The 21,733-nt window shown below is 17.6% G+C and overlaps 7 protein-coding genes across 7 annotated transcripts, besides 23 other annotated features; 4 read left to right on the forward strand and 3 right to left on the reverse strand. All coding sequences in view use genetic code 6, as the record gives it.

The window, feature by feature from the left end:
* Positions 1-23: 23 nt before the first annotated feature.
* Positions 24-87: a microsatellite.
* Positions 88-1,523: 1,436 nt separating this feature from the next.
* Positions 1,524-2,002, forward strand: IMG5_064440 (hypothetical protein; the record flags this gene model as incomplete). The annotated part of the gene is made up of 3 exons (XM_004036927.1): positions 1,524-1,697; positions 1,790-1,890; positions 1,978-2,002. Exons 1-3 carry the CDS (start codon positions 1,629-1,631, stop codon positions 2,000-2,002), a joined length of 195 nt encoding a protein of 64 aa, XP_004036975.1. The 5' UTR covers positions 1,524-1,628.
* Positions 1,719-1,775: a microsatellite.
* Positions 2,003-2,578: 576 nt separating the features above from the next.
* Positions 2,579-4,352, forward strand: IMG5_064450 (hypothetical protein; the record flags this gene model as incomplete). The annotated part of the gene is made up of 6 exons (XM_004036928.1): positions 2,579-2,669; positions 3,290-3,714; positions 3,922-4,120; positions 4,187-4,230; positions 4,263-4,268; positions 4,314-4,352. 6 exons carry the CDS (start codon positions 2,579-2,581, stop codon positions 4,350-4,352), a joined length of 804 nt encoding a protein of 267 aa, XP_004036976.1.
* Positions 2,975-3,065: a microsatellite.
* Positions 3,095-3,169: a microsatellite.
* Positions 4,284-4,312: a microsatellite.
* A 99-nt stretch (positions 4,353-4,451) lies between the features above and the next one.
* Positions 4,452-4,504: a microsatellite.
* A 129-nt stretch (positions 4,505-4,633) lies between these two features.
* On the reverse strand, positions 4,634-7,138 carry IMG5_064460 (hypothetical protein; the record flags this gene model as incomplete). Its single annotated transcript, XM_004036929.1, has 5 exons — positions 4,634-4,866; positions 4,927-5,413; positions 5,460-5,559; positions 5,599-5,770; positions 7,087-7,138. The coding sequence occupies 5 exons, from the start codon at positions 7,136-7,138 to the stop codon at positions 4,634-4,636; spliced, it is 1,044 nt and encodes a 347-aa protein (XP_004036977.1).
* A 72-nt stretch (positions 7,139-7,210) lies between these two features.
* Positions 7,211-7,240: a microsatellite.
* Positions 7,241-8,430: 1,190 nt separating this feature from the next.
* Positions 8,431-8,524: a microsatellite.
* Positions 8,525-9,796: 1,272 nt separating this feature from the next.
* Positions 9,797-10,126, reverse strand: IMG5_064470 (hypothetical protein; the record flags this gene model as incomplete). The annotated part of the gene is made up of 1 exon (XM_004036930.1): positions 9,797-10,126. The coding sequence occupies one exon, from the start codon at positions 10,124-10,126 to the stop codon at positions 9,797-9,799; it is 330 nt and encodes a 109-aa protein (XP_004036978.1).
* Positions 10,127-10,193: a microsatellite.
* Positions 10,149-10,194: a microsatellite.
* Positions 10,195-10,615: 421 nt separating this feature from the next.
* Positions 10,616-10,649: a microsatellite.
* Positions 10,650-11,074: 425 nt separating this feature from the next.
* On the forward strand, positions 11,075-12,747 carry IMG5_064480 (hypothetical protein; the record flags this gene model as incomplete). Its single annotated transcript, XM_004036931.1, has 6 exons — positions 11,075-11,208; positions 11,272-11,401; positions 11,476-11,625; positions 11,678-11,808; positions 11,863-12,139; positions 12,275-12,747. The coding sequence occupies exons 3-6, from the start codon at positions 11,523-11,525 to the stop codon at positions 12,745-12,747; spliced, it is 984 nt and encodes a 327-aa protein (XP_004036979.1). The 5' UTR covers positions 11,075-11,208; positions 11,272-11,401; positions 11,476-11,522.
* Positions 11,192-11,238: a microsatellite.
* Positions 12,748-13,218: 471 nt separating the features above from the next.
* Positions 13,219-13,328: a microsatellite.
* Positions 13,232-13,349: a microsatellite.
* Positions 13,345-13,389: a microsatellite.
* A 1,048-nt stretch (positions 13,390-14,437) lies between these two features.
* Positions 14,438-14,540: a microsatellite.
* Positions 14,438-14,542: a microsatellite.
* Positions 14,474-14,545: a microsatellite.
* Positions 14,546-15,766: 1,221 nt separating this feature from the next.
* Positions 15,767-15,804: a microsatellite.
* Positions 15,805-15,862: 58 nt separating this feature from the next.
* On the reverse strand, positions 15,863-17,439 carry IMG5_064490 (nuclear poly polymerase npap nucleotidyltransferase protein binding, putative; the record flags this gene model as incomplete). Its single annotated transcript, XM_004036932.1, has 2 exons — positions 15,863-17,078; positions 17,131-17,439. 2 exons carry the CDS (start codon positions 17,437-17,439, stop codon positions 15,879-15,881), a joined length of 1,509 nt encoding a protein of 502 aa, XP_004036980.1. The 3' UTR covers positions 15,863-15,878.
* Positions 17,440-17,674: 235 nt separating this feature from the next.
* Positions 17,675-17,735: a microsatellite.
* Positions 17,736-17,854: 119 nt separating this feature from the next.
* Positions 17,855-21,576, forward strand: IMG5_064500 (hypothetical protein; the record flags this gene model as incomplete). Its single annotated transcript, XM_004036933.1, has 6 exons — positions 17,855-18,131; positions 18,182-18,312; positions 18,373-18,687; positions 18,737-19,307; positions 19,408-20,003; positions 20,068-21,576. 6 exons carry the CDS (start codon positions 17,855-17,857, stop codon positions 21,574-21,576), a joined length of 3,399 nt encoding a protein of 1,132 aa, XP_004036981.1.
* Positions 19,312-19,371: a microsatellite.
* Positions 19,722-19,762: a microsatellite.
* Positions 20,007-20,055: a microsatellite.
* Positions 21,577-21,733: the final 157 nt, after the last annotated feature.

The following is a 21,733-nucleotide window of genomic DNA, read 5'->3' on the forward strand; positions in this document are numbered from 1 at the left end:
ACAAATAATATATTTATATTTACTATTAATTAATATTTGATTTTTATTAAATAAATATTATTTAATATGTTTTATTTATATTAAATATTTAGATATTTATTAAATTAATTTTTTATTTAATTTTTAATGATATTAAAAGGTAATTCATTTTTTAATAAAATAAATATAAATTTATTTAATAATTTCGTCAATTAATTTAATTTAAATATCTATTTTATATAAATCAATCATTATAGATAAAAAAATATTTTAATACATTTAATTTATATTCAGAAAATATATAATTACATTAAAACTTCATGAGATAAAGCAAAAATTAATCTTACACCGACAGTTCTTCAAACACAGTATAATTGTATTTTTTATTTAATTGTTATATAATAATAATTTAGGTTTTTTATATATATATTTTCTTTTTTCATTTATATTTTATAAAAAAAGACTTCTTAAAAAAGAAAAAGATACTGAAAAAATAATAAACTAAAATTAAAAAAATAAAAAAGATTCTTTAAGCAGAAATGATGAAACCTAAATGTATTATTATTAGTTTTTTTAAAAAATAAAATTTATAAAAATAGCAGTTAACAGTAAAAAATAATTGTAAACTAAATTAAAAATCAAAAATAAAAGAGAAATTAAAAAAATCCTTTATTAAGTAAATATTTAGTATATACAAATGATGACATAAAATGCTGTTTTAATGATAAAATAATATTTAATTAAGCCAATATTTTTACACGAAAAACTCATGATATGTTATTTGAAAACTCAGACGATGAAGTTTTTGAGGCTGACTATGTTAATAAATATTAATAAAAAGATATAATTGATATATATGATATGTCAGAATAAGACAAGATATTTATGTTGTTGTGGAATAAATTTTTTATAAATATTGAAATGAGATAAATTAAAAATAAATAGCCTATAAAAAAATGTGACCTATTTAGTTTTGTTAAAGAGTTTATAGAATTAAATAAAGCTGAATTGTATTAGTTATATCGTTAATTTGTTATTCATTTATTTACTTTATAAGATAATGGAATTATTAATTCAGATTAAATTTAAATACTTTTAAGTAGTTTTTTATGATATATATATTAAAAATATATATAAAATACTTATTTAATTTTTTTACAAATATTGAATTGATTTGTTTATTTTTAAGAATAGTTTGTTTATCAAAATTTTCGAATATTTTTTATGTTTATAAAATATCATTATAATTTTAAATTTTTTTTTTTAATATAAGGTTATAATAAATAAAAATATACATACATAATAATTATCAAATGAGCTATTTATTGAATTTATATTATTAGCCAATATATAACAAGATTAAATAGGATGAAATACAAATATTAACTCATTTAAATGATAAAAATCATTAGAAGCTTTTATATAATGAAATAAATAATAGATTTGAATAAGCATAATTTGAATTAAATAAAATTAAAGATAAAAAAATAAATGAAACATTATAAGTATTTAAAATAAATAATATAAATTAAAAAAAAATTAAGATTTCTATATGGAATAAAGATGAAAAAGTAAGCGAAATTAGCTTTGATATTTCTTCTGCAAGTTAATCTTTATTAAATTTGAATACATATGGATATTTTAAAGTCATGATAGATTTTATTAAAAAAGATAGTAGTGAAAGTTTTTAAAAATATAATATGTATATGTAATTAAGAGTAATTAAATTATAAAAAATAATATAAATATATATAGAGATATATATAGATATAATATATATATATATATATATATATTATTTTATAATTAGAAAAAAGAACTTTAAATATAAAATAATGATCAATTAATTAAATATTTACCTGATAATAATTTAAATTCTGATTATTACTGGAGAGCAAGAGTTGATATTAGGTAATTTTTAAATTTATAAGAATAATAAAATCATTTGATTGGTAATTTTATTTTTAAATTAATATATATTCTTAATATAAAAAAAAGAATGTTTTTGGAGTTAAAGTGGTGAATAAAAAAACGAATAGTTTGATTTTTAGGAAGTCTATCAAATATAAACATTTAAAAATTAGAAAAATCCGAAAATCAATTGTTAGTTTTTAATTAACAACCCTTTTTATAAATACAATTAAAATCAATAAATAAATTAAAAGGAAGGATTTTTAGCTTTCTAAATTTCAGATGAAAAAAAAATGAATTTAATTGATGAATTTTTTGTTCCTTTAAAATCTTTGAAACACTTTATTCCCCTAAACATAGTATATTTTTTTTTTACCGTAATAATATTTTTTTTTAACAAAAATAAAAGGAATTTTAAAGCACAAACAAAAATTATAAACCTAAACCTTCATATATAATTTCAATTAATTTAGAATAATAAACAGAAGAATCATTCGATATTATAATAAATAATATTCAAATGGATCCTTCTTTTAATTAAAATAATAAAGAAATACAAATAATGTTAACTTATCCCAATTTTAATCCTTCAATAAATGGACCATTTTATAATTAATTAGAAATTCAATAGTAAAGTAAAATAGGAACTTTTTTAGAAAAAAATTCAAATGAATAATAGATAATTAATATGACTACATTAAATTTTTTCCCTTAATGTAGTATTAACGATGTTTTTTATGGGGGTATTGGTGTTTTTACGATTCCTATGAGTGTCTTAGGTAAAAAAATAAAGGCTTTTTTGGTATATTTTGATGAGAAATTTAAAAAAAATAATGAGTTGCCTAATAGTATTATAGGAAATAGTATAGAATTAGATGATTTGTTAAATAATTTAAATTAATAAGAAGAAATTGTCAGACAAAAAACTTAAATTTAATGGATGAAAGTAATTTTTTTTATAAATAATAAATGTTTTAATGTAAAAAAAAGTAATCAAAATAATTTAATGAATTTTTTAAATTTTAATGTGAAATAGAATTAAGTGTAAGCAATAAGAAAATCCAAAAACATATTCTTGAAAAAAAAGAAGAATTAGAAAAAGCTTTATAAAAATAAGAGGAAGAATAATTAGAAAAAGATTTATAAAAATAAAAGGAAGAAGAATAAGAATAAGAAAATAGTTAAATATAAAACCATATGCCTCAAACTCCTTAATAGAATCCTTAAACACCTTAATAGAATCATTAAACGCCTTAATAAAATCCTTAAACGCCTTAATTGATGAATTCTTAAATTAATTAAAATAGTTCTTTTTAAAAAAAGCATTCTTATAGTAATAATAAATATGAATATAATGGAGAATTATCAAATTTATAATCACCTTAATAATAAATAAAAGATTTAAGTGATTTATAAAATTCTACTATAGGAGATGAATTTAGACCTTCAGACGAAAGCGAAAAATGGCTTTTATTATCAAGAGAATTATCTTAAAAAGTTGAATTAATTCACAGAATGAAAAAGTAATTTAATGATAAGAATATTTCTTTAAAATAAAATGGTGAAGAAATAACTGATTTAAGAAAAAGCATAAAGCTTTTAAAAAACGAGAATAATCTATTATAAAAGAGAATTAATTCTGAAAAAAGAATAGAATAATAAACTAAAGTTACATAAGAAATAAGAAACATGTCAGAAAAATAATTAGTTGATAATTTAATAAAAGTGTCAACTAAATACAGAGAAGAAGCTTTAAGAAATGAAAAATTTGATGAGAAAATAAAAGAAATTTATAATTAAATTATTTAGGCAAAACATAATCAGGTATAGCTGAATTTTTTATAAAATTAAAGATTAAAAAACGCTGAATTATTGACCAAATATTAGGAAATTTTAAGCTAGAAAAATTAGCATTTTAAAGAAATTTAAAAATAAGAACAAATTATTTTGAAACTCGAAAGTGCAATGGAAGAAGGGATGAAAAACGATGAATCTTATCAAAAAAATAAAATAGAATATGAATAATTATAGAAAGAGTGTGAAACTTTACAAAATACATTGAGAAGTAGAGTATTTGGGAATGGGAATTCTGAAATTGATAGAGGAAAAAATGAAGTTTTAAAATTATAAAATATTAATAAGAAAATTATTGATATTGTTAATTAAAAATAAAATAACGAATTAAATGAAAACTATTTTGATGCATAAGGTGAATTATTTTAACTTGAAAGTAAATTATTTGACTTGGTTTCTAAGTAATTTATATATATTTAATTTTTTAATTATTATTTTAAAGGGTTGAGGCTTTATAAGAAGAATATAATTTAAATGCGATTGAAAGTAAGAAATTATTAAATGATCTATATAATTAGATTTAAGTAATTAAAAATTAGAATTTTTAATTTTTAATTTTTAATTTTTAGATAAAATAAGATGCTTTATCAAATTTATAAATATTTTGAAATTAATTTTTTTATTTGGATTATATAAAATAAATTAATAAAAATATCCAAAAATAAATTGCCATATATAAACTATAAATTTGAATTCTAAGAAAATGTAAATATTATTATAGAATTTTTATTAAAATTTATTATAAATATTTATTTAAAATAAAGTTATTTTTTTTTTAAGAAAAGAAAAGAAAAAAAATTCACTAAAATTAATTTATATTTAAATTTTACCATATAATAAAACACTTACTTAAAATATCTTTTATTTTTTTCCAATGTTTAAGCATATTTCAACTATTATCTTTTTAAAATGTAAAAGTATTTCCAGACGGATTAACTAAATATTTTAATACGCTTTCCTACGCTTTGAAATTATAATTAGTAAAGAACTAGAATCTATTCTTAAATAAAGGAAATACGGATTCCTTAATTTTAAAAGAAGAGCTTCCTATGTCATGTGATTAATCTTAAGGACTTATTAAACTAAATTTTCGATCTCTATTATCTTTGTCATATATTCCACCTTTTTTTTAAAAAAAAAAAATATATAAAAGTTTCTAAAAATTTATATATTTATTTTTACCTTAATTTGTCATAATAATTTTTTTTCTCTCAACATCAAAGTTGCTGTAAAACTTAAACATTTTTAATAAATATTCGCCTAGAGTAATATTTTTTATTTCACTGACTTTATTATTATCTTTATATTCTTTTCTTAATTCTCTTAAAAAAGCTAAAATCATACAAAAAAGCAAAAAAGAGCCGATTCCACCAGTATATGTTTCATTTAAATCCCTTTATCTTAATATACATTTCATAATAAAAATCAAATATTTAATCTCTGGATATATTTATAAGCATTTTTATACTTCAGGTAATTATTTTACTCCATCTTCTTTATTAAAAGAAATATCAAAATTTGTTTAAGTTGACTTTTCAACAAACTTAATTAAAGGAACCTTCGCATTTGTTATGAAACTTATGTTTTCATAAATATCTTCACATGTTAAGACTACATCAGCAACTTTTTTATATAAATATTTATTTGATTCTCCTTCTTTTACTATAACCTTTTTTTAAATATTTTTTGTTTTTGGTTTATTTTATAAAAATTACTATATCAATATCCGAGTTTGGTAAATATAACTTTGAACTAAATGAACCGAAAGTTTTTACTTCACAATCTGGTATTACGGATTTAATTATTTAAGTTAAACTATAATTTATATGAATTTTAAAAATAAATATATTTTACTTTTCAAATGATTTTATTCTTAACTCATGTTCTTCTTTTGTAGGAGCTAGGTATTCGGTTAATTCAATAATTTCATTATGCAATCTGTATAGGGGATTTTTAATTAATAAAGTTTAATCAGATATCCATGGGGCAAGTTTTTTTTCGTCTAATACTTCCTTAGGGTTATTATCTTTTTGAATGTTTTTTTTATTTTTTCTTAATCTTGCTCGTCATCGAACAAAATGATATCACCTAAATCAACAAGATTATTGTTTTATTTTTTATTTTCTTCTATTTCTAATAAAAGTAGATTTTATTATTCTTTATATTCATCAATTTCTGATTCTTCGTTATTTTTTAAAAATTATTTTTTATTTATTGTTTCATATTCTTATATTTCTGTTTCGTTTTAATTTTGTTTTCTCTTTTTCTCTTAGTTTCCTTGTTTCATCATTATATTTAGTTTATATATACTTTTTATTATAATTATTTTTATTTTTTGAATTCTTTATTGCTATTTTTATTATATAAATTATTAGAAAGAATTCAATTTTTTTTTTTTATAAATATTAAAAAAAAAAAAATTTAACCTCGTAATAAATATTATGTATTTTTATTTTTTTAGAAGAATTAATTATATTTATTAAAATTATCAAAAAATTTACTCAAATAAGGTCTCAAAACAACAATAAAAATAAAAAATTATTTATAGATTATATATTTAAATTATAATTTATTTTTATAAATAATTTATTGAATGCAATATCTAATTACTTAAACTTATTTAAAATTTAATTTCTTTAGATGCATTTTTAGTTGTAGAATATTTCCCCCAGAATATAATTTCGAAATATTTAGTCTTTTTTCAATCTAAAACTACTTCAATTGTTTTACAAAACTGGAAATTTATTCTTTTTGAAGAAGACCTTCTTTTACCTGCAAGCATTTCACTTTCTAATAATATAAATCAGATTCTTATTATATAGATGAATTCATTCTATCTAAACAATTTTTTCAATTAATTATACAAACCGCTTTTTATTCTTTAATAATTTCTTGTTTATAAATTTATTTTAATATTCTTTATTATTATTAAAATAAACAAAGACATAAATAAATAATAATTATAATTTTTGTTATTTAATTAATATAAAATAATTCATATTACTCTATATTTTTATTAAATAATAATAAATATAAAATAAATATTATTATTTCAAATTATTATTTATTAATAGTTATTTTATATTTTTATATTTAAGCAAAATAAAATAATATTAAAATGGATTAAATCAATAAAAAACATATAAATTTATTTTTTCTACGATTTAAATCAAACGATTTAGAAACAAAATATTAAATTTATCGACATACTCAAATGTAACTATCTTACGCATTTAATTTATTTATAAGCATATTTTTCGCAATATTAATATATTTAATTTAATTAGAAAATTAAATAACACTTTAATGGCTTTTTGTATTTAGTTTTTGTATTTTTTCTACCATTTTAATATGGTTAACTTTCTATTTAAAGATATGTTTTTAGATAAACCATTTTTTATGGAATATATTATTATAGTTGGCTTGGATAGGAATAAGTTATGGATAAGTTTCTAACGAAAAACTGTCATAAAATAATTATTCATAAATAATTATTTAAGAGACTATTTGTATTATAAAAGCACTTTCCATAGATTCTCCTAATTTCCTTTTGGATATTTTAAGTATTATTTTAAATAGATTACTTCCTCTCTTTATATATTAAGATTATTTTTAAAATTTTGAGCATTTTACTTACACGCTTTTTATTATGTTCTCTTTATTTTTGATTTTTAATAGGTTTTTTTTTTAAAAAAAAAATATTGTTTTTAAATGTATTTTTTTTTTTTAAGATATATTCGTGAAAGATAATAAAGAATTTTATTCCTTAATAATAATAGTAATAGTGAATGGTTAAATATAATAAATAAAATGTGTAATGATAAACTTATTATTATTAAATGGGATTAAAGAGCATACAATATTGAATATTTAAGTTCAAGCAGTATTTTTTAAAAAATAAATTAAAATAAAATAAAATTATATTAGAAAGTACAAAAATAAATTAAAGTGTAAAAGATAATGAAACAATGAGAAAGTTTTTCAATTAAATAAAACTAAAAGTCAATCCTAATGAGAGCAATAATAGCAAATAAACTTAAGGAAGATAGATTGAAACTTTTAAAGATTTTCTTATTTAACGTTGTATAGATTTTAACAATAATCAAAATTCGAAGAAAATTTCTAAATTTAAAAAATAAAATACGGATTAATCTAAAACGAATATGTTAAAAACTTTTAAACATAAATTAAAAAGCAGATTGAAAAATATATCTAATTATTGTTTAGTTTCTTAATAACCAGAAAGTTTAATTGGATATTTTTATTAGGATAATGAAGGTGATAATTATTCTAAAATATTTAATATTAAAATTTGTAATTTCCTTTTCAATGAATAAGCAATAGTTATATCTATTGAAGATGTGAGCTATATTTAAAATATAAAATCATATTAGTAATAAAAGAGAACATAGGAAAATCTATTTTTGTAAACTTTAAATGAATTTAGGACTAAATTAGTGCCTGTAATTTAGGATATTAATGAGTTTGATAATGAAAATTTAAACGAGAAACAAGATTATTAATTGGAAAATGTTAAGTTTAATTCTTATTTGCTTATTAATTATATTTATAATTTGTTTGATTTTTTTGCTATTAATTAAAATAAAAAAATTGAAATGAAAATGGAATAATTTTCTTTTAAATAAACTATTTGGGATATAATAAGTATATTTATTAATTTTTAAAATATATATAAATATAAATAAATATATAAATATATATATATATAATATATATATATAATATACATATTTATTTAATTATATTTATATATATATATTTATTAAGGCATGTTTACTGCATAAAGTAATTTTAAAGGTATTAAGTTTATATATTAAAATAATATACGAAGATAAGATAAAGTTTTTTCGGATTAAAGAAGGCTAAAGCAAATTTTAATTTCAACTCTTTCTATATTATTAAGTTAAATTAATTCAGGAACTATTAAATTATAAATTAGTTTGGATAAAACAAAAAGTAATATTTTAATATTATAACTATAAATATATTCTATTTTTTAAAATAATAAAAGAATGTTTAAAAAAATCAATTTATCCTAGTTTAAAGTTTGATTTATAATCATAAGGATAATAAATTAATGATAGTTCTTAAGAAATGTTACCTTTAAAAATACAAAACTAAGTAATAGAAGAACTAATTAAAAGATTAGGACCATATTAAATTAAAATAGAATCTTAAAATAATTTTAAAAGAATTATATTTTATATTTATGTAGATTTTATAAATTTAAAAAAACAGAAAAGCTTTAAAATATTATAAAAAAAAACCATGCTATCAATAAGAATAAATTGAAGTAGATAATTAAATAATAAACAACTCTCTAAATTAATAGGAATTATTTTAAATAGATTTAAATAATTTAAGTCAATCAAAAAAAAGGAAATCGTTGATTTAATAAAACTAAGAAACTATAGATTTGAATTCTAATTAAAAAGATGATTTGGAAAAAAATGAATCTTATAATTTTGATGAAGATTTAAATGAGAAAAAAAATACTGATTAATAGTTAATTTGTAAAGAATCTCCTTAATGTAAATATTTATAATAAAATGATGAAAATTAAAAAATAAATGATTTGGAATATGATTATATATAATAAAATAATCATATAAATAAAATATAATTAATTTAAGAATAATGAGGAAACAAAAAAATATAAATTTATTGAAACATAACCAAAAAAACTTATTTATAATTATGTTTATATATATATATAAGGTTAGCTTATTAAATTTATTTTTTTAACAAATATATTTAAAAAATTTTAAAAATACACATATTTGTATTTTTTTTGTATATAAGTTATATATAAAATATAAAAATGTTAAAAAAAAAAATATTAACCATTTAATGAATAAAAAAAAAAATACAAAAAAAACATGACATATATATAATTAATTGAAAACGACAATAAATTTACAAAAAATTTCTTTTATTTTCAAATAATTTATATATTTTTCTTACCTTTCAACTTTATATATTTAAAAAAAAAAATTAAAGAAAAGGATTTAAATCATAAAATATTTGGTTTTCAATTTTGTTCTTATTATTAATTGCCACCTAACTTAAATTCTTCTCCTCTAGTTAATTCGACCAACAATTAATGTGATTATCTTTGAGATTGCTAGTTAGCTAAATTAGTAGTTGTTTTAGCAATAACAACTAATTTTTTTTATTACAATTCAGCAACTGATTAGACAACGTTTTCAACAGCACTACCGATTCCACTTACTGTTACCTTTTCATGGTGATTTAAAGCACCTTTAATTCTGGTTTAAATTGTTCTTGAAGTTGTAGTTCTGCTTACGTTAATTGTGGAGGAATTGTGCTATTATCTTTAGTTTTATTATTATTCAGACATTTTTTATTTTATTTTTTCCTTCTTTTATTTAATTATATTTTATTTTTAATTTTATTATTTTTATTTTTTTAAAAATAAGAAGATATTTTATATTTTTATATCTAAATTTTTTTTATTTTATTTTCTATTAATGATTACTTTTATCTTTTTTTAAAAATAAATAAATAAATTATAATACACTATAAATATTATTATTTTGGATTATATTTTTTTGTTTAATTCAATATATTTATATATTATTTTTTTTCAATAAATTGATTATATATTATAATTTAATAATATCTATTTCAATTTTGATATAAATTATTTAAAGATAATTAAAAGTATAAAATATATATTATATTTAATAAATAAAAATTAGAATAAATTTTACTTTAATACAAAATATTAGAAATATAAATAAAAAATATCTTATAAAAGAAAAATATATTTATAAACATGATTTTATTTTATAAATATAAAATACATTCAATTAAATATTTAATTAAGATATATATATATATATATATATATATATATATATTTTAAGAAAATAATTATTAATAATCATCCTTTTTTTTTTTCAATTGTCTATCAATTTTTATTTTCAAACATTAAAAAAAAAAATTTTTAAGTATTTATATATTTGCGATTTTTTTTTTCTTACTATATTTCTAATATTATTGATTTTTTTTTTTTTTGAATATTTTCTTAATTATAAAATTGAATGAATCTACCCACAAAATAAAAAGCAAATAAAAATAAATAAATTTAAACAAAAAAAATTAACATATTCAATAAATGAATTAATAATAAGATGAATAAAGTAAATTTAATAAATATAACCATTTTTATTTAAATATATAAATAAAAATTATTTTAAATATAGTATATCAATAAATTAAGACGAATCTAAATTAAGAAAATAATCTTGACGGAAATATTTCTTCCATAAATAAAGGTAGTATTTTGTGTAAATATATTATAACTTTTTAAAGTATTTTAAAAATATAAAAGTAGATAATAATGAAATATATAATTTCTTATTATTTGTAAATCCAACAAGCGGAGGAAATCAAGCATCGGATTTTTTAAAATTAGATGTATTTTTTATAATATAATCTATTATTTAATAACTTTTTTTTTATTTTTTAAAAAATAAAAAGGCTGAAAAAATAAAATTCCAAATTTTAAAAAATGAGTAAAACATTGAAGTGAATACTTATTTCTTTAATTTAAAAAATGCTCAAAATAAAGAAACTGGTTTCAAAATATTAAAATCTTTAGAAAATAAATGTAAAAAAAATAAAACTAAAATAATATATATATATACAAATATAATTTTTTATATTTAAAATAAATAAAAATAGAAAAAGAAAAAACAAGAGTTATTGTATGCGGAGGAGATGGTACTGTTATGTGGGTTTTATTAGAAATGTTATAATATTAATGTGATACAAATTAATTTCCTATTGGAATTGTTCCTTTTGGGACAGGAAATGATTTCGCACGTGTTTTAGGTATTTTATATTAATTAGAATAAACATAAATGTATTATCTATTATATAATAGGATGGGGAGGTAATATTTCAAATAATTTTATAGGAGAAAATTTAAATGGATTGAAAAGATTAATAAAAAAATGGATCTCATCAAAAATAAGTTTATTTGATATATGGGAAGTTGAATTTTAAACATAAGATGTATTTTCTAATTTTTGATTAAATAAATTTTATATATGTTTTTATTTTTTGAAGAATGGATATTTCGAAAAAATCGAATATGTGAATGAAAAAGCAACAAAAATAAAGATGTTAGATAAAAACGGATAAATAATAAAATCAATAAAAAAACCGATGTCTAATTATTTTAGTATAGGAATAGATGCAAGAATAGGTTTTGGATTTGATAAAAATAGGACTTAATCCGCTTTTATAAATAAAGCTATTTATTGTTGTGAAGCCTTTAAGAAATTATTTATAAAAACAAATAGGATTAATTAAGTTTTGGAATCTTTAGAAATTTTAAATGAAAGTGAATAAATGTAATTAATATATATTTATTTTTGTTAAATAAATATATTATTTTTTAGTAAAGAATCTTAATAAATTAAAAAATAGTTAAGCAGGTAATATACTGTTTATACATAAAAAAAAGACAGTTATTAAGAATAAGGATTAGAAAAATAATTATTGAAAAATGAAGAGTAGGAATAGTCTAATTATTATTTAAAGTGCGACCCAGCCTGTTTACTAATTTTAAATATAGACTCTTATGCTGGAGGGGTTAGCAATATATGGAAAAGTGGAAGAAATAAAATAGGAGTCTAATAATTAGATAAAAGTTAAATAAATTAAACTTAATTTAAAGAATAGAGTTACGGGGATGGTATAGTCGAGTTTATTTCATTTGATTCTTCTCTAAATTTAGGATATGAGAGATTATTTAATGGAAATGCTAAAAAAATAGCCTAAGGATTTGGACCGTTCTTGTTGAATTTCAAAAAAATCGAATCTGATTTAATCACTTTCTTTTAAATTGATGGCGAATATTATTCTGTTAATAGACCTAAATAAGTTATTTTAAAAAAGTTTGATTAATTATTTAATGGATAAATTAAAGTCTTAGTAAATTAAGAATGAAAGAGTAAAAATTATTCATTTGTATTTCAGATTTTTTTTTACTATTAAATTAATTTAATTAGAATTGATATTAAAGATTATTTTATAAAAATAAAATACTATTAAAAAAATGCTTTAAGAATATAAATATATAGATAATTAATATATATACTCTTATGTTTTTTTTTTTTATTATTATAAATATATTACTTTATTAGCATTGCTTTTTTTATTTTTTTCTGTATTTTTTTTAAAAAAAAACTCAATTAAAGAAAAAAAAGGGCATTAATCCGTTTTTTCTCTCCTTTTTTTTTTTTGTCGATTGAGTTCTTAAAAATCATAAAAAATAAATAAAAATAAACCATGCTATAAAGTAATATATTTAAATATTTAAATAATATTTGAATCATATATATAAGTTTAATTTTTATTCAAAATTATTATTTTTTAAAGAGATCAAATAATTTTAATTATTTTTATTATTTAGAGTTTTTATTTATATCAATATTATTATTAATATTATTATTTATATTATTATTAATATTATTATTAATATTAATATTATTACTAATATTATTATTATTATTATTATTATTATTATTGTTTGTATTATTTTTATTATTTTCATCATTTTTCTATACTTATTTTTATTATTTATTCTATTCAATTTATAAATTTTTAAAAATTTAGAGTTCGTTTTCATCAAAATTCATATTTTCAATAATTTATTAATAAACTTTCCATTTTTTCTAAACAAGATCTTTTTATGCGATTTATTTAAGTTTCTTTTCAATCGCATATTTCGAGAAATCTTTAAAAACTGAATTTTTTTAAATTTATTCAATTAAAATTCTCTTTGTCAATAAACTTCCTTCACATAAAAAAATAAAACTTTTTAACTTTTCATTATTCCATAAATTTTCGGTATTATTTACATTATTTTATATATTATTATTTCTATTTACAATTTTTTATAAAGTCAAAGGAAAATCCTCTTGATCTTAATACTTTTTTATTTAATAAATCTATAAAAAGTTTTTGACATCCTCAGTTTAATCTTTTTATTAAAAAATGTACATCTATCCTGAAAAATTAAATTTAAGAAAATTAATATCGTTTTAATTCACTATCTCATTATCACTATCTAAACCTTCATGTGATAAATAACCATCAGAAACGACGAATTTTTAATCTGATTAATCGCTATCCTCTAGTTCTTCCTCTTCTATTTCGCTTTTGTCTTCATTATCGATATTTTCAGCGTTTATTTCCTATAGTTCATCTTCTGTTTCTAGATCGTATTCTATTAACTAATCGTCTTTTGAAAGGAAGTTTTTCGGATTAATAAATTTACTAGTTTAGCTAAAAATGACGTTTTTATATTGTTTAATGTAATCGTGTATGGTTACTAATATTTTTCTTTTTTTTTGATTATTTTTACTATTTTTTAAATCTTTCCATTATTTCAAACTAGAATTTTTGACAATTTAAAGAATTTCTTGCTTTTCGAATTTTTCCTTCATTAAAAGTGCAGATTGACATTAGAGAGTGTTTTTTTATAAAGAGCCTATTTTTCTTAACAAATCGATTTATTTATTTTCTTCTTCTTTTATTAATTTTTATTGGGATTAATTATTATTTATTGTTGTTTTTTTATTGAAAAAATTTAATAAAGATTTTTAGTTATTATTTTCAGTTTTTTTTTATGTGCTTTCTTCTTATTTTTTAATTTCTTCCTTTTTGTTAATTTCTTCTTTTTTATTATTCTCTTCTTTTTATTTTTCTTCTATTTTTTTTTCTTATTTTTTTTATTTTTTTTAAGTTGTTTTTTCTTCGTTTTCTTTTATCTTTTTTTAAATTTCAAAATTATTTTAATTTTAAGATAAACTTTCACTTTCTTCTTTTATAATTTAATTTTATTTTTCATTTTTAATTTTCGGTTTATTTGCTTTTGCTCTTGAATATAAACCAAAACTTTCGTCTTCATTTTTTCCTTTTTCTATTGATTTTATTAATCTGTCTAAATTTTTCAATAACAATTAATGATATCTTCTATTTTTATGTATAAATTCGATTTCTTCTATATTTCCATTATTATTTAAATACTAGATTTCTTTTACTTCCCATATATCATGTTATCCTATTTGTATTTTTTCACTATTTTAATACGTTTGAATTATATTTAGAATGTCCTTAGTAAATTTTTGCGAATAATTTTTTTTCTCGGCGGACTGTAAAATTATATCTCTGAAAAAATCGATATCTTTTTACTTGAAATAATTTATTGTTGGAAAATTAGATAATATATATTGCCTTATTAACATACTTAATTATATTATATCGTTTTCTTGGCCATTTTTGCCCTCTATTAACCACAAAGTGCTTATTTTTATTATTTCTTTTGATAAAGAATTTATGGTTTCTTCTTATTCGGGCGTTTTTTGTTCTACTTACAGAAGATTTTCAAGTTATTCAAGTTTCGGGTCAAATATTTATTTAGGAGTTTCGGTTAGGGGAGGAGATTGGGAAATACCAATCATTAATAGTTAACTTAATTCGGATATATATTCAAATTTTTTTTATTACCAATATGCATTTTTATCAAATTATTAATTAGTTTATTCAGGAAATTCTTATTCCATTTTTTTGTTAATTTTTTTTTACCTTCTTTTTGATTTTTTATTAGTAATAAAATTTTATTTTTTATTATTTATTTTTCTTATTGGTTTCTTTTTCCGCCTTATTAAGATTTACCGCTTATTTAGTTTAAATATAAAAAATTATTAAATGATTATTAATATTTTTATTTAAATATATTATATAAAAAATAGACTTATTTGAAAAATATTAATTTTATATTTTTTTAAATTTATTTTTATAATTTATATAATAACATGTATTAAATAGTTTAATATATACAGAAGCACTATTAAAAACCTTTTATAAAAGCATAATTTTTTTTATTATCAAAAAAGTTAATTAAAATTATAAATTAAGTTTAAAAAAAGTGTTTTTTTGTTAAAAATAAGAAAAAATATTTAAATCAAATAAAAAAATAAATAAAAAAAACAATATAAATAAGTAACAAAAAATTAATTAAAGCAATAAATATTAATTTAAGATTAAAAAGAATCTTTATAAATTAAAATATTTCATTTCATGTTTTCTTTTAAATTTAATTCACTTCTTAATAAATGACTACACTAAATATTCATACTTTCTAGCACTTTATTCATAGGGTACATTTCCAACTACTCAACGAAATACACGCAAGCCTCTTTTAAATTAATACTTTCATTATTTTCTGATTATAAACACATCAATCCATAATAATACTTACATTAGAATTTGTATTTATTTTTCTAACTTTAAGTATCATCCAAAAAATTTTCTATATAGCTTGGATAAGGGTGAACTTCCAATAAATTCATATATTAGGGTGATTCAAAAAGCCTCGTAAGTTTCCTTAGTCCGCTCTCCACATGACCTTTCCATACAGTGTAGTCATTTTTATTAGTCGCAAGTATTTTAATTTCCAAAAAATGTTTATATTTTTTAAAAAACTTAAACGATTTAAATAAATCGGAATAATTTTTACTCCCGTTCTATATTTTACATATTGTCTCATATCCATGCCATAGTTATTCCTATATAATTCTTAAAGTGGTTGAAGAGACGTTATGAGCGCAATTCATACATGGAAAACATGGAGTAATAATCATCATACTGCTCTTATATTCAGGTCTCCATTAATCTGCGCTTAGTTTCGAGTTTGCAACATCATCTACTATATATTCCACTTAAACTGGAAAATCTTACCATCTCCACCTTGAATAAAGAAAAAAAAATCTCTCAAGTAATTAATTCAAAGAATAATTTGGAAAAAGTTAACAAATTTTAGAAACTAAAATTGTCCAACCAATTCCGCTCAAATAACCTATTATATTCGAATATATTCCCCTATTTTAAGCCCATAATTTTATACATTTTAATATGCTTTGAAAATTTTCATAGTTTTATATATTCTCCTTTTTACTTAACCATTCAGCTACTCTGTAACCATTAAATGATTTACATGAACGCTCGTCCATCCCTAAAAGCATTTAATTACTTGTTAAATCAATTTTATCACTTTAAAATTATGTAGGGGCTCTTGCAAATGATAAGTCGAATAAAATTCCTTAAAATTACATTTTTATTATTGGAACCGAAGCTTCCTGGATTGGAAAAAGCTCCGTTATTTCCTTCTTTTATGAAAGTATATGAACTAAATCTCCGAAAAAATTTTTTTCTCGTTCTACATAAAATGGACATAAGCAAACTGCATCTATATCACTTCCTCTTGAATTTACCTATTTTATAATATGTTTTTGATTTTTTAATTTTATATTTTTTTTTGCCTACTTTTAATTTATATGAACCGAAAAAAAGTAAATCACCTCCGTGATTGTTTTCGATTTATTTTTCGGCATTTATTTATTATATCCAATTTTTTATTATTATGCGTAATTGCTTTGCTGCTTCGTCTTTTTTTTATTATTCTTCTTCGCTTTCGGAATATTTATATTCTCCTTCAAGGATTTATAGTATTTACTTTGATTCTTTTTCGTCTTGTTGGGATTTTATTGCATTTTAATCTAATGGTGTACGCGGATTTTATAAGGATAATAAAACTTTATTTTAATTTGTAAGGTAAATGAAACTATCAATCATATATATTTTTTTTTGATTTTTTTACAAAAATCTAATTTAAATATTTTTTATATTTTTTAAAATATATATATTTTATAAAAAAAAAGTAATAATGAGATTATTATTGATAAATAATCTAAAAATAAAATGAAATAAATTATTTAAAGAATCATTATTACAATTATTTATTTATATAAGCTTTTTATAGTTTTTTTGTGTAAATTAATTTTATTAATTAATATTTTTTTTTAATTAAATAATTTAATTAAGGATAATTTTTCATATAATTAATTAAGGATAATTTTTCATATAATTAAACTTTATTTAAATTATAATAGAAATATTATATATTTTAAATCATAATTTAAATTATATAATTTATATAAGAAGAATTTTTATTTAAATTTATTTAGTTATTAGTCTTCAATTATTAAATATGTAAATTAACATAATTTATTAAATATATGTTAATATAACTTTAATAAGTAAAAAAACAAATTCAAATTAAAACTACTGCATAGTAAAATTTATTTAAAAATAACTAAATTTTAAATGTTTAAATTTATGCCAACCAATTGGTTAGGTTCTATAATCATAAGCAAAGTAATAAAAACAATAAAACTTTATTTTTATTGAAGCATATAAAAAAAAGTTCTTAAAACCTTATTTTGTTTAGATTGATGAATAATAAATAGATGTCGGGTTTTGGAACGGTAATATAAAATCTATATTTTATATTAAAAGCAATATTAATTATATTTAGGTGAATTAATTTTAAAAAATTTAATTTTAAAGAAAGAAATATTTCTTTTATATGGAATTAATATTGAAGTTGTTGATTCAATTATATAAGAAATAAAAATATAGATACCATGGAAAGCAATAAAAAAGCAAGTATATTTTTTGTTTATAAAAAAAATAAAATATAAATATAAAAAATAAAATATTTAAAAGCCTATAAAAATAGAAATAAATGGATTTAAAATGATTGTTAGTAATAAATTAGACTAAACATAGGAAGAAAAAGAAGAAATGAAATCAAAATTATTATAAATTAAATTAGATACTTTATAATAATTTGAAAATTCATTAGATAAATATTTTGAATAAAGACTAGAACATATTAAAAAGAAATAAAAAGATAAAAAAAAAACATAAGAAAATGGAAAAACGAAAAAAAAAGATTCTTTTTATTAAAATGCATTATAGGGAATATTATCTAATTTATAATTTAAAATAAATAATATAGAAATAATAAATATATATCATGTATTTTTTATTTAAATAATATAATATTTATTTTTAAAAAATATATAAGATAAATAATTTTGAAGTTGTAAAAGTAGGATTGAATATTGATTAATTATATTTAGGAAGTGTAGATTAACTTTTTAAACAGAATAATATTGATTCTATTTTTAAAGAAATTTAAATTAGAAACTTTTGTGTTTTTTTTGAATTTTATGATAGTTTTTTGGATACATATATTTAAGTAATTTATTTTTATTTTTTTCTTATAAAATTTTATTAAAAGAATGATAATTATTTCAATATTAAAGATAAAAAAAATGGATATTTTTCATAAAAGTTTTATAAAAAAGATGAAGAAATTGAATAGATTTTATAAGAAAAAACTGATAATTATATATTAAAAAACTTTAATGTGGACATAAAATTAAAAATAGATATTTAAAATAATTATAAAGCAGATGTAAATGTAACAATAGATGATGCTGTTATTTTTTTAAAACAAAACTAAGTAAGACTATTGATAAAATCTCTAAAAGAATTAGCTACTTATAATTCTAAAAGACCAAAAATAAGACCAAAAGAAAAAAGTTAGGATCAAAGTGAGCCTAATGGAACAGAGTAATGGTGGAGATATATAAGTTAATATATATATATATATATATATATATATATATATATATATATATATATATATATATATATTATTCTTATATAAAAATTAAATATAATTATATAAAGTTGATAAAATAATAACATTAAAGTAATTACCTAATTCAGTAAAATAAAAAGGATTAATGGGTTTTTTAAGAGCAGTTAAATACAGAAGGTTTTATACAAAAAAAAGAATGAACTCTAAATTAAAAGAAAACGAAACTTACTTTTTGGATAAATTTGAAATTGATTTTCCTTTGTCATAGTTAATTATTTTAAGGCAAATGTCAATAAATAGTCTTGTGGATAATAAATTAAAATTAATGTCTTCCCATTATGACGAAAGGGTTGATGCTGAAAAATGGTTTTATAGTATAGATAAAGATTTTTAAAAATCGAAAATATTGAATTTAAATGTATATTATTTAAATGATGTTAATTTTGATAAAGCAAATATTGGAAATTCTTAAAATACTGAAAATACACTTGAAAGTGAAAAAAGAGAAAATAAAGATTAATAAAATGAATAAAACTCTTTTTTTACTTATAATGTTGAAGTCTAAATGAAAAGCTTTTAAATTTTAATTGAGGAAAATTAGATGTTATAAGATATTAAAAATCTTCATTACTAAGCAACTTTAATTAAAGATACTCTTTATAATAAACCAAGACTTTAATAATAAGTATTTTTTTGTTTTTGTTTTTTTTATTTTATTTTATGTTTTTTTTTTTTATGGAATAATTTAGATTTTATCACATATAAAGAAAAATTTTATTAATGAACTAAGTAAGAAAGGGATTAAATAATTTTAATAAAATGATAAAGATTAAGAAAATAAACAAGAAAATTCTAAAATCATTGATGCATCGATTTGGAATTTCGAAACTTTTAAAAATTATAAAAAATTGCTTTTGCATTTAAAAATGAATTCTTTACTTTTAATTTTTAACTAAGATAGTTTATATACGAATCAATTATAAATAGATGTTGGTCAAATAAATATAACTGATATGCATTCTTTAAATAAATGTTATAATTAAATAATGGAAATTAAAGAAGGAATATAAATTATATTTAAAACTGAAGTCATAAAAATAAATAAATCAGCATTATCAGTAAAAGCAATTTAAAAAATCACACATAATTCTTTAGATGTAAATATTCCTACTTTAATTTTTACTCTAACTAAACCATTTATAGAAAGATGCAGTAAATATATATAAATTTATTTTTATTTTTTATTTTTATAAAAAAAAGATGTTTTAAGTTAATTATTATTTTTCGATCCTGAAAAAGTATTAACAAAAAGAAAAAAAGATGAGAATAATATACAAATAGATTACGATTGTTATAAATAAGAACAGTTTTTTAATTAATTTTTAATGTAAAAAGATATAGAAACTACATTTTTAAATCTTTCTGTATAAATCGGAAAAATAAATGTCTATTTACCTATAAATTATTAAATAGCATCTGATATTTTAACATTTTAAATAAAAAATTTAAAAATTTTTAAACGAGAACATGATACAGAACTACATTAAGAAAACTTAAATTAGTCATTTAAATAAAAAGATGAATAAGAAGAAAAATTATAAGAGCCTTTATTAATAAATATATATTGTATGAAAATTTTAATTGTATAAGACTATGATTGGGAAGAAAAGAAAAATATATTTTTACATAATTATAAAAAAATAGAAAAAAACTAATTGAATAGGGATGATTTTTAAAAAAAAATTGTATAAATCGAAAACGTGGAAACTATACTCGAAACACTTCCTATATAAATAAAAATAGAAACGAAATATACAAAAAGTTAAATTGGAGTTATTCATAAATTAGAAAGTAATAAAAAAATAAATTTAATTAAGCATATTACCCCTTAATGTTATTAATATACGATTTCTTTACCTTTTCTTATAGTCAATATGTCTATTAAATAAATGTAATTAATAATGTATTTAATTTAAATGTGGGCTATTAAAGGTTATACATTTTAATCATTTGTTAATGAATAAGATGATTAATAATAGAATAAGGGCAATGGAACTAGTACATCTAATGTATATGAAAATAACTACATAATTGATCCCAATATTATATATACGCCATAAATTATTGAAATGTTAAAAGTGCATAATTTTAGTATTGTTGAGGTCAATTTAGATGGAGTTTAGGTGAATTTTAGGGTGTGTTCTAAGGAAAAATAAAGAAATATGAAGATATTATTTATCATTAAAATAATATTTTGAGCTTTAATTTAGGTAATATTCTATATTTAAGCGAAAATAAATATTTTCATAATTCTTAAAAAATTTATGTGGGAGAAATGATTATCAAAAATTAAAATTGTTGCAATTATGATATTAATGAAAATTGAAACATTTTTGTACTTATTATTTGGCTTAA

Source organism: Ichthyophthirius multifiliis (assembly GCF_000220395.1).
Source record: "Ichthyophthirius multifiliis unplaced genomic scaffold scaff_1120509250306, whole genome shotgun sequence".
Taxonomy (NCBI): Eukaryota; Ciliophora; class Oligohymenophorea; order Hymenostomatida; genus Ichthyophthirius; species Ichthyophthirius multifiliis.